This window comes from Marmota monax, unplaced genomic scaffold, assembly GCF_021218885.2.
Source record: "Marmota monax isolate L192 unplaced genomic scaffold, Marmota_monax_Labrador192_F-V1.1 WCK01_AAM20220418_F8-fsc00075, whole genome shotgun sequence".
Classification (NCBI taxonomy): domain Eukaryota; kingdom Metazoa; phylum Chordata; class Mammalia; order Rodentia; family Sciuridae; genus Marmota; species Marmota monax.
The window spans coordinates 2,870,311-2,883,586 of record NW_026694772.1 but is presented as its reverse complement, the minus strand read 5'-3'; the positions used below and the strand labels follow the sequence as shown (position 1 = coordinate 2,883,586).

The 13,276-nt window shown below is 36.1% G+C and overlaps 1 protein-coding gene across 12 annotated transcripts in view; it reads left to right on the top strand.

Annotated features, from left to right (window-relative positions):
• Gk (glycerol kinase) overlaps nucleotides 1-13,276 on the top strand; it is a 164,470-nt gene that overhangs the window by 16,493 nt on the left and 134,701 nt on the right. For all 12 annotated transcript variants that reach the window (XM_058572899.1, XM_058572898.1, XM_058572904.1 and 9 more), the window contains exon 4: nucleotides 5,206-5,283. In XM_058572899.1, the coding sequence (XP_058428882.1) occupies nucleotides 5,206-5,283 (78 nt within the window). The remainder of the gene's footprint in view (nucleotides 1-5,205; nucleotides 5,284-13,276) is intronic.

Here is a 13,276-nt window from a genome sequence, read left to right as displayed (position 1 = left end):
CCACTGTGCTTGGCTATTAGCAGTTTTTAATATCATGTATCTTTTGTGGTATGGGGAATTTAACTCAGAAGTCCTCTACCACTACATCCCCAGCCCTTTATTTTTTATCGTGAGACAGGGTCTCACTAAATTGCTGAGGCTGGCCTCAAACTTGTGACCTCCTCCCTCAGCCTCCCAAGTCACTGGGATTATGGGTGTGTGCCTCATATGGGGATCATTCATGTTTTAATCGTACACTTGTCTTATCCCTACATCTAATTTGGGGTACTTCAAACTTAAGAGTTGCAATCACCAAATTTTAGATGAGTTGTACATCAAAGTGATTGCTCTTGATCATTTCTTAAAGCTATGTTTACATCTCTCGCGTTCTAAGCAGTGCAGATAAATAATAGGCATTCAGAAACACTGTCAAAATAGTCATTCCCAAGACATAGGTAATCTACGTGGCTTAAAGTCATGTTCAGAATGTGGAGTACAGGGGGACTGACTATGCATTGACATTGTTCTACCTTCCTTACAGGTAAGTTGGGCTGTAATATGTTATTCCTTCTGCACCCACTCGGGTGCCACTCATTTTTCCACTTTTTTTGTGTGTGTGTGGTTTATATGAAGATGTACACAACTGCCCAAGGGACTTGTCTTCCACTTGCACTAACTGTTCTATAATTGAACATGAAGCCCTCTTCTTTACACTCCTCTTTCTTTGGCCAACGTGAAACCCCTACCTGAGCCAAGGTGACCCAGCATTTTTTATTCTCCATAATTACCAGCCTATGGCCAAGGATGAAAAGTGTCTCACAAGCCCCTCTATACCAGGCCAGTTGTACTAATCTTTTCTTCTGATAATTTATTGAATTGGCATTGCCAATGGGCAAGCTTTCACTTTCCTGTGTAGAGATCTAAATCTCAAATTGTTAAAGCTCTAAAGATCTTCACTAATATAGACCAATTTCCTCGAGCTGCAATGAGGGAAGGGGACTTACTAGAGATCATGCTGCTGTTTAGTGTTCAATAGCATTAAAGTACAGCTCCTGTAATTCCTAGACCAGTGCTTTTTTCCCCTGAGCTATGCTGATGATAATCTCAAAAACCATTTATTTATATATTTGCTGTGTGGCAGGTAAATTGGCTTTACCAGCTGATGAGTGATGCCATTTATAGTCTTACCTAGTAATTATTAACAGAGCTCATCATACATATCTGGTTGTATTTCCTTCACAAATTCCTGCTTCATTGGTTTTAGTTGTCTTCATCTTTCAAAAAGTGTTGATTTCAGATTACTATGAACAATGTCCTCAGAATTAAAATTCATTCTCAAATTTAACTGCACATTCTAGCCCAAAGCAAGAAAATATTCTGCTTCTTTCCTACTCAACTTTCAGTCAAGCACCTGTGTCATGGGACTTAAAGAATCAGCAAGTATAAAGAATTACAATAGCAAATATTCCTCATTCATTCTCTTTCATGCAAAAAAGCAAAATAAACATAAACTGTGTTAGTAATAAAGGCACAGAATTCTAAAGAATTAAATTCTCTTGTACCTAAAGCAGTTACTTTGTTCTGAGAAAAGGAAAACTCACAAATCCATTCCTTCACTGCCTTACCCTACCCAACATTTACACATTTCTGTCACTCCCGGCCTTCTCTTCCTTTGCATTTATTATTAGTATTTTTTATTTGTTGATAGACCTTTTATTTTATTTATTTATATGTGGTGTTGAGAATTGAACCCTGTCCCTCACAGGTTAGGCAAGTGTGCTACTGCTGAGCCCCAGCCCAAGTACATATCTTCTATATAAAACTGTATAAAGTTTTTGGGGTTTATTTTTTTAACCTGTTAATTTTCGCCTGCCTCTATGTGGTGCAGATGAACTATGGTGGAGAATTACAAAACTTGCATATATTATTCTGAGAAAGGGGATTAAAATTAGGAGCTATTAAAAATGGCATATACATTGGGATTAATAGTCATAAAAGTTTTTTTAAAAGACATAGATTTTAGGGTAAAATAGGAAGAGGTTTGGAAAAACTCAGTCATTGCAAAAGACCTGTGTGCCTTGGGGAGAAATGGGTAATAAGGATGTGCTGGCTGAAAAGAATACTGAGAAGCTATTTTGCTGGACTTTGATTGTCTGCAAGGAAAGCAATTTTACTTGGCATGAAAGAATAGAATTAAGATAGAGGAGATTGAGTAGTCGGGGAGGATCACATGACCAAAGAATCAGATGGAAATAGCTGTAAATTAGAATCTGTGTACAAGTCAGGAGGAGCCAATAAAGAAGGTAGCACTATTTGATGCCTGTCCTAATGGTGACTCAAGGATTGTAGCTAAGGGAGCAGCCAGCTGGTTTACAGGAAAATTAATGTAGTAAGGAGAAAATAGGAGACTTTAGTTTACCATTATAATTTATTATGATTTTGCATTGAAAAGTTGTCACTAAATTAACAAGTTTACAAAACTCCACTGTAGCAACCTACTGCCAAAGTCCCACTGTTGTACCCACAGAGCTTCTGGGAAATTCCTCTATGTGTCTGCTTAATTCTGTCCCATTTTCTGCAACTGTTATGTCACTCTCTCCTCAGTAATGATGATAATGGCAACTGCAGTAGGTAATATTTAGTACTTACTATGTGCCAGGGATCTGTTTTAACATGTATCGACTCACCAATATAACCCAGTAAGGTGGGAACTTTTTTGCCCCTTCATTTTATAGGAGACAAAACTATGACAGAAAACAAAATAGGAAACTCAGAATTGTAATTTGAACCTCAACTGTCTGGCTTCAGAGCCTAAATTCTACTGAAGATCCCCAAACCCCTGCCAATTTTTTTTTCTTTGTATAACTGGAAATTGAATCTATAGTCTTGCACATGCTAGGCACTGAGCTACACCCCTAGCCATTTTTATTTAGTTAATTTTGAGACATTTGAGACATGGTCTCCGTCAGTTCTCCAGGCTTGCCTCAAACTTTAGATTCTCCTGCCTCAGCCTCAGCCTTGAAAGTAGCTGAGATTACAGGTATATCACCTATCCTGACTGCCTCAAACTTTTTTTTTTTTTGTACCAGGAATTGAACCCAGTTATGCTCAACCTCTGAGCCATTTTATATTTTTTATTTAGAGATGGGATCTTGCTGAGTTGCTTAGGGCCTTGATAAATTGCTGAGGCTGGCATTAAACTCACACTCCTAACTTGTTGCTTCTGAGCCACTGGGATTACAGGTGTGTGTCACCATGCTCAGCCCTGCTCCAAACTCTTGATACTGTTTTTGCTTGGCCTCTTTTTAGTATATAACCTTGCCTCCTACTTCACAGAGAAAGGTGAGGCTCTAGGACCTTAATTCCTTCATTTCTTATTTCTGTACTTAATGTGTGGATTTCATGCCCCCCTGTGCCCCCTTTCCTTAATCATAAGGGAAATAGATTCTGTCCCACTTGGGGCTCCTCCCTCCACCTGTGCTATTCATGCCACCTCCTGTCTCTGCACATCACAACCATGTCCCTTTGAATTTCAGCCTCAGTCCTCATTGTCTCTTCTTTCTTCCTATTTTTATAACCAACTAACCCAGGATCTCTTGCCTTTAACTTATGCCTCTAAGTATCTTTGGAAGAGAAGTTCAATCATCTTTGTACCTTGTACCTCTACAAAAGGTGTCAAATGAAGCAAGTAAATCCACATTGGATAAATGGTATTAGAACAAGAGAACTGATGGTCATCCTCAGCTCTGAGCTACTCCAAACACTGCTAGAATATTGTATTTTATTCTGCGTCTACAGTTTGAATGATATGGACAGATAGTTGTATATTCCCAGGAGCTATAGTAAAGGAACTTGTTATGTGGAAACAGAGGCAGCTGAGGAAATTGGATTGTTTAGCCTGGACAGTGGAAGAGAAGACTTAAGGTACAAAGTAGCTACTTGAAGTTTTTGAAAAATTGGCATATGGAAGGAAGATTAACTTTATATTTTAAATACTCCAATGAATATGGCTAAGATCTGTAGGTGGAAGCCACAAGGCAAAGGGTTTTTAAATTTGATTTCTGTGGTGCTAGGGATCAAATCCAGGGCCTCATGAAATCCTAAGCAAATGCTCTACCACTAAGCCTCAGGATTTTTTTTTTTTTTTTTTAAATACCAAAGTTGTCTAGTAGAGATTGGTCTGCCTTGAGAGCTGTAGTATCTTGTTACCAGAAGTACAGTCTGTGTGGTCACATGACAGATGATTTTAGAGGAGATTTGTGCATAAAAGTGTAACTGATTATATAACCTTTAAGGTCTGTCCTCCTCTTAAATTCAGGAAGTGCTCCATTCTTTGGCTCAGAGTGTTCTACCTGGGATGCATGTTAGAATGACCTAGGGAGTTATAGGAACTAATACCAATGTTCAGATCCCACCCCAGATCAGTTAAATTGGAATGTTTTGACCAGGGCTTAGACGTTGATTTTTGTTTTTAAGAAGCTCCCCAGTTGATTTTAAAGTACAGCCAAGTCTGACAATCTCTGATTTACCAGAACCAAATGGATCTGAATAAGATGGTAGAGATTTATACTTTACTTATTAAGTTATTGTAAGTATATAGCACCTGAGTTATGTGTAGTTAGTATAATGTAAATGCCATTACATATTATGTTTGCGCCTAATTCAAACTCTTAGGTTTTGTGACACATTATTAAAATATGGAAGTAAAACTTCATTTCAAACCAATGATAATATGAGGTTGCTCAGCATGCAGGATTTTGTCTGGGCTATTTCTTAAAATTCAGGTCTGCACCCACGCATTTTCATACATATACACAACCACACACATATGGGAAGGGAAATTTTTTATACCAATTGGTAAATAAATGAATGAGGTAAATGTTGGTCTGCTCAGAATAATAAATTAGGTATTATAAACTTGGAAAGTTATTGCATTCCTTAAAGCAATCTGGGAGCCTTTCCTTTGGGTACTTAACTGACTCTATATCTATGTGCTAGTGTTGGAGCTACAAGGCATATGTAGAAATAAAAAGAAAAACTTGACATTATGTGTTTGTTTTTCTTAGGGCCACTCAATGAAAACAAATTTAATACCACTACAAATCTTCCAAAATTTTGGGGGGAATTGTTTGTTTAGTCGTGCCTATAAAAAAACTTGAGATCTGTTCTCCTAAAGCAGTTTTCTATTTGTTTAATTTTCTACTCTCTTTAACTTTTGCTTTAAAGCTATTGGCGTCAGCAACCAGAGGGAAACCACTGTAGTCTGGGACAAGTTAACAGGAGAGCCTCTCTACAATGCTGTGGGTAAGCCATTATGCTTGGAGGTCAAGTACAGGGCCTCTTCCACTTACAAATGTGGTCACACTAAAATATCTTGCTAAAAAAGTATGTAGTCATGTTTTATATAATCTGGGATGAGTAGAAGAATTCTGAATATTTATTTATAATATTATTTATTTATAATATTTATAATATTCAGATCATACTTATTCACACATTGAATTAACTTTCTCTCATATTCTTTCCTATTGTTGATTATTTGTATTACAAAAATGGGTGACTATTACCAGAACTGTTTTATAATTCCTGTTTTTATTATATCTAAATGAGATTCCACATCTTCCTACCCTCAAATCAAAATTACAAATGTTCATAGTCACCTATCTATAAAGTGCTTGTGTACTTCTTCTTTCCTTTAAGAATCTGAATTACTTTTCTGAGGTTATAAAAAATGAAATATCATAATTTTAGCTGCTTATGCTACAAATTTTGCCATTTTGGCATGGGTTAAACAACTCAAATCTCAAATATATTAATTTTAGATATCACATCTTAGATATACATGACCAGGGTTATTTTTCTAGCATGTAATAATTAGTGAACACTGAATGATACTGCCACTTCCTAAAAGGAAAATTGTGTTCTAAGTCTATAATCATTAAAACACTTCTGTCAGAAATAGCAAAGCACAATTTTTTTTAATCAGTAAAATAACAGGTTGTAGGATAGGGAATGAAGTAAAAATTGTCAGAAATGGGATTGATTTATAGAGTAGGCCTTTATTTTCCTTTTGAGAATGGCTCTGGCTATGTTGCCCAGGCTGGTCTGGATATCTTAGGCTCTTGAGTGCTGGCACTACAGGTCTGCACCCCCACCCAACTAGAGTGAGCTATTTTTACTTTATAGTTATTTTAGTAATATAGTTACATTAGTTTTAATTGGGATAAAGAAATATTAAAGCAAAAGGTATGTGAAAAGGGTATATTGTAAGAGTACTGTAAATTCTTTTATAAAGAAATTAAGATATTGGGCTGGGGTTGTGGCTCAGTGATAGAGTGCTTGCCTAGCATGTGTGAGGCACTGGGTTCGATTCTCAGCATCACATATAAATAAATGAATAAAATAAAGATCCATCAATAACTAATAAAAATATTTAAAAGAAATTAAGATTAAATGTTAATGTTTATAAGAAAACATTTAGTGTATGTTCTATATTTGTGATAAAAAATACTTAAAAAAATTTCAAAGAATTGTAACCAAAGATTCTATCACATAAAAGTCCATTTTTTAAAACCTTTTTTTCTCAGTGTCATGAGCAGTTTTTTTTTTTTTTTTTTTAGGTTGAATCTTCTTTATTCTAGCAGTTGGTTATTTTCATTCTTGAATATATGAAGTAATTGTAGGAGGAGCAGCCATTTAGCTCATGAAGACATGAGTTTTGAATTATAATTACCTATCAAAATTTTGAACATACTTTATTTTTTTATCAATTTTTCACGCATAATTGTAATGATAGTTTAATCCAAATGAAAGACTTTAACACTTAGGGTAAAAACTGTTTTTTTTTTATATGAGCTGGGTTTTTTTAATAAATAAAGCAAAACTATTATAATTTTAATAACTGGTATGTAGGGGAATATTTTTCGTATATTAATATTAGCTAACTTCTGGAACTAGTTAGGGTTTGTTGTGACTTAGGATCTTTAAAATGGGGAGTACCCCTTAAATGATTAGGAGAGTCATAAGATAGAAATAATGATATTTTTATTTCTGGCCCCTGGGGATACACATGCCTGGAGTCCATACTCATAGAGATCAGATAACTTAGGCAGGGAGAGATAGGGAGGGACCTATGGGCCAACACCATAATTGTATCCAAAACTTTTTCAAAGAGATTGCCTGTGGGGAATTCTGTTTTATGGGTTTAATACAAGGACAAGTTTAAAGAAGTCATTCTTACTGAAAGGTGGTCACTGGCATATTTGTACAGACCATGTGGGGCATGAGGGTCAGTGGGGCCAGTCAAGTTGGCCATATGTACTGTCCCTTAGGGAGGTGGACACCAGGAAAAAGTGATATAAGGCAAATATCTGGATCACCTATGTCCAGGAACCAAGATAAGGTGTTGAACTAGAAATTGTGTCAAAGGTGACTAAGCCCTGTATGAGAAGTTAAACATATTTAAAATGGATGCTGAGAGAACATAAATGATAAAAGAATTCACAGTAGAATTTTACTTTTTTCCCCTAGTGAAAGGAAGGGCCTATTCAGGGAACCAGAAAGTGCCTATTAAATTCTAAATTTTGAATTGTAAAAATGGAACTTTGGAATTTTGATACCAGAGGTGGGAACTCCTGACCCAGTGACAATAGAAATGAAACTGGGTCAAAGATTATGAACACACAGTCAAGGCTTTAATTGGGAAGATAAAAGCAGTGGTAGTTTCTCCTTGAAGAGAAAGGGGAACAGCAACTGATTAAGAGAAAATTCAGGATGAATAAAGAAAGGAGCTAGCATTACATTGCGAAGCTGAGGTAGGACTGTAGTATTTTTCCTCTAGTCATAAGTATGGTCAATTTTTTTGGAGTTTCTTGTGGAAGATCCTTGGAGACATCTTGGTATCATCTTGTTTCTGTGGTAGAATTTGATTAAAAGGGTAAGGAAGGGCATAGTTCAAAATTGTTGAAGTTGGGGACAGTAGGGAAAGATTTTAGGAGGTAATAGGTTATGGATAAAGGTTCAAGAGTGTATTCCCCTCTTGTTCCTACCTATCTCAATTTGAATTATCATATTTAAATAATGCAACTAGGTTAATTGAAGTCAGGTTTACAGTGAAAATTTTAAGTAAATACTTTTTCACAAAAGTTTTCTATGATGTGCTTTTTATTTCCTTTTCTTTTACCTCTGTACCTCTCCTCTATTGTGTGTTCTTTGGAGTATTCAAATGTACCTATCACAAATGAAGAACTTTCCTTTTCTATACTGAGGTACATCTATGTTTTGAGAACCTCTAATATGTTTGATATTATTATATTATAAAGGATATAAACTTTATTGGTTGTTTTGGCAAGTACTTTATAGTCTAGTTTTGGAAAGGGAACAACAGAAAATTAGGGAGTAGTTGATAATTGTGTCCTGTTAAGTGGATGGGAATTAGAACAAGTCCATATCAGTATGGATTTTTTTCCCATGCCTGTTATAGTAGAAGTTCATCTTAATTTGGACTTTACAGCATGTATTGGATGGCATTAGGAAAAGGGAAAATTGAGGAACAGCATGACCAAGCTTTGAAGTTAAAAATATGTATATATATATATTTTACCAGAATGAAAATTGATCAGATTCAAGCATAGGTTGACTTACATATTATTTTTAATAGAACTAATAGTGATGATAATGCTCAGTAAGTCCTAACTGCTATTATAGTAGGATTGTACTGACCCTGTGAAGTAGATTTACTAGACTTATTTTATGAATTAATTACAGAAACCTCTATAACTTATTTAATATCATGTAGCTTTTAGTTGAAGTTAAGCCCAAAATGTGTGTTCAAGTTTGGATAGATTTGGATCTGTAAGAGCACACTGACAACCATGCACAGAATAGTAGACTTAATACCTTGGACAGCTTGGGACAAAAAGGGTCATGAAGGAGAGTTTAACATGCCATGGGTGGAATGTGTTATTTCAAACACATCATTCTACTGAGAAACAGCTAGAAAAATGAAATGAAATTCAGAGGGACTAGAAAGAAGGTTACTAGAGAAGTGATAAATTATGGGACCAAGATAGAATAGAGAAAGGGAGCCCTGAGAGTTAAGCCTGATATTTGGGGTTGCTTATCCCCTAATGATATCCATGGGTTCTGAAAGGAGGATCTGAGAGGCTAAGCAGCACTTTTTATAGATTCATAAAGATAGGAGTGAAAAAAATGGAGTCAGGTGCTGCCAAGAATGGGGATGAGTATTGGTAAAATACCAGACTTAGGATTGGGACTGTGAAGAGTCAAATCCCAAAGATTAAAATAATATGAAACTCTGATTGAATTGATATTATTTGAGATTGCTAATGCTACTAGCCTTTCAGAAACAGAAGTAAACCACTTCTTGGTAAAAGACAACATTACATGGATTATCTCTAAAAATTTCCATATGTAATGTCTACTTTTCAAAAATAGTCACACATATAAAACAAAACAAGACAGGAATGAAAACCAACATGAAAGAGTGATATTAAAGCTAAACTCATAGGAAATTCCAATATTAATCATCAGATTTTTTTTCTGGTACTAGGAATTATATCAGGAGCACTTTGCTGCTGAGCTACATCCCACTTTTTTTTAAGAGAGAGAGAGAATTTTAATATTTATTTTTCAGTTTTTGGCAGACACAACATCTTTGTTTGTATGTGGTGCTGAGGATCAAACCCAGGACGCACGCATGCCAGGCGAGCGCACTACCGCTTAAGCCACATCCCCAGCCCCCATCCCCACTTCTTTTTATATTTAATTTTGAGGCAGGGTGTTGCTAAGTTGCTGATGCTGGCCTCGAAATTGCAGTCCTCCTGCTTCAGCCTCCCAAGTCACGGGGATTACAGGCATGTGCCACTGCATCATCAGATTTAAAATAATAATAATAATTAACATGTGCAAGGAATTAATTGATAAGATTGATATTCTTGACAAAGAATTGGAAATAACAAATGGAAATTTCAGAGCTGTATTAAGAGCTCACTTGATACATTTTACATCAGAATAGACACAGCTGAAACAAACCAATGAACTGAAAGAGAGATAAGAAGTAAATATCCAGACTGAAACACAAAGGAAAGTTTAGAAAATACAGAAAAAAAATTCAAGTGAAATATGGGCTAAGGTGAGAAAATCTAACATTGTAATTGGAGCTCCAGAAAGAAGGGAGAGAGGAAAATGAGGAAGAAATAATATTTGAAAGAAAATTAGAAAAAGTTTTCCAAAATTGGTTAAAGATATCAAACTGCAGATTCAAGAAGCATTATGGTGCCCAGACAAGAGAAATACTTAGAATATCATATATAAACATATACTGACATCTGAAGACAAAAAGGAAAATGTTAAAGTAACCACAGGAAAAAGAAACATAATCTTCAAGATAGCAACACTGGGGAGTTTTAGGTGATTTTTTTTTTTTTAATTTTTTTATTGTTGGTTGTTCAAAACATTACATAGTTCTTGATATATCATATTTCACACTTTGATTCAAGTGGGTTATGAACTCCCATTTTTACCCCGTATACAAATTGCAGAATCACATCAGTTACACATCCATTGATTTACATATTGCCATACTAGTGTCTGTTGTATCCTGCTGCCTTTCCTATCCTCTACTATCCCCGTCCCCTCCCCTCCCCTCCCCTCTTCTCTCTCTACCCCCTCTACTGTCATTCATTTCTCCCCCTTGTATTATTTTCCCCTTTCCCCTCACTTCCTCTTGTATGAAATTTTGTATAACCCTGAGGGTCTCCTTCCATTTCCATGCAATTTCCCTTCTCTCTCCCTTTCCCTCCCACCTCATGTCTCTGTTTAATGTTAATCTTCTTCTCATGCTCTTCGTCCCTACTCTGTTCTTAGTTACTCTCCTTATATCAAAGAAGACATTTGGCATTTGTTTTTTAGGGATTGGCTAGCTTCACTTAGCGTAATCTGCTCTAATGCCATCCATTTCCCTGCAAATTCTATGATTTTGTCATTTTTTAATGCAGAGTGATACTCCATTGTGTATAAATGCCACATTTTTTTTATCCATTCATCTATTGAAGGGCATCTAGGTTGGTTCCACAGTCTTGCTATTGTGAATTGTGCTGCTATGAACATTGATGTAGCAGTGTCCCTGTAGCATGCTCTTTTTAGGTCTTTAGGGAATAGACCAAGAAGGGGAATAGCTGGGTCAAATGGTGGCTCCATTCCCAGCTTTCCAAGAAATCTCCATACTGCTTTCCAAATTGGCTGCACCAATTTGCAGTCCCACCAGCAATGTACAAGTGTACCCTTTTCCCCACATCCTCGCCAGCACTTGTTGTTGTTTGACTTCATAATGGCTGCCAATCTTACTGGAGTGAGATGGTATCTTAGGGTGGTTTTGATTTGCATTTCTCTGACTGCTAGAGATGGTGAGCATTTTTTCATGTACTTGTTGATTGATTGTATGTCCTCCTCTGAGAAGTGTCTCTGAAATGGAAATGAGGACAACCACCCCATTCACAATATCCTCAAAAAAAAATAAAATACTTGGGAATCAACCTAACAAAAGAGGTGAAAGACTTATACAATGAAAACTACAGAACCCTAAAGAGAGAAATAGAAGAAGATCTTAGAAGATGGAAAAATATACCCTGTTCATGGATAGGCAGAACTAACATCATCAAAATGGCGATACTACCCAAAGTTCTCTATAGGTTTAATGCAATGCCAATCAAAATCCCAACGGCATTTCTTGTAGAAATAGATAAAGCAATCATGAAATTCATATGGAAAAATAAAAGACCCAGAATAGCAAAAACAATGCTAAGCAGGAAGTGTGAATCAGGCAGTATAGCGATACCAGACTTCAAACTATACTACAGAGCAATAGTAACAAAAACAGCATGGTACTGGTACCAAAACAGGCAGGTGGACCAATGGTACAGAATAGAGGACACAGAAACCAATCCACAAAACTACAACTATCTTATATTTGATAAAGGGGCTAAAAGCATGCAATGGAGGAAGGATAGCATCTTCAACAAATGGTGCTGGGAAAACTGGAAATCCATATGCAACAAAATGAAACTGAATCCCTTTCTCTCGCCATGCACAAAAGTTAATTCAAAATGGATCAAGGAGCTTGATATCAAATCAGAGACACGGTGTCTGATAGAAGAAAAAGTTGGCTACGGTCTACATACTGTGGGGTCGGGCTCCAAATTCCTCAATAGGACGCCCATAGCACAAAAGTTAATAACTAGTATCAACAAATGGGACTTACTCAAACTAAAAAGTTTTTTCTCAGCAAGAGAAACAATAAGAGAGGTAAATAGGGAGCCTACATCCTGGGAACAAATCTTTACTCCTCACACTTCAGATAGAGCCCTAATATCCAGAGTATACAAAGAACTCAAAAAATTAGACAATAAGATAACAAATAACCCAATCAACAAATGGGCCAAGGACCTGAACAGACACTTCTCAGAGGTGATTTCTTAATGGAAACAATGCAAAGTCACAATGTGATGAAATAATCTTTAAAGTGCTGAAAGAAAAAAAATCTTCCTAGAGTTCTAGATCCAATGAAAATATCATTCAGAAATGAAAGTAAAATATAAAGGCCAAGACAAAAACAAAGTACTGTAGACTGGTAATTTATAAACAACAGAAGTGTGTTGGTCACAGTTCTGGAAATCTGTAAACTCAAGAAGAACAAAGGCAGCAGCAAGTTTGATGTCTGATCAGGGACTTTTCTTCATAAACTGCCTTCTGTGTATTCTGACATGGCTGAAGGGTCAAGGGAGTTTCCTCAAGCCTCTATTTTAGGGTACTAATCCCATTCATAAAAGTTGGCCCTTGTGATTTAATCACTTCCCAAAGGTCCCACTATGTAATACTATTGCTTTGGATGTTAGGTCTTAACATACAAATTTTGGGGAGACCACATTGTTCATATTGTAGCACCCACTAAAGGAAAAGCTTAACAGTGTTAAGAACAAAAATAATAATCTCAAATGGAAATGTGGAAATTCAGGAAGGAATGCAGACCACTAGGAAGGGTGAATATGCAGATTTTGACTGTATGAAGTGATAACTCATTTTGATGCTTAAAACATATTTAGAATTAACACATTTGGTAACAGTTCTATGTGAAGGGAATTTGGTAAATGAATCTATAGTGTTTAAAGGTCCTTGTGTTATCAAAGATGCATGTTGTAAGCATTAAAGGAAGAGTGATATATAATAAGTGGAATGATATTTTAAAAGAAGGAAGGGAATACGAAACAGGACAAGTAGC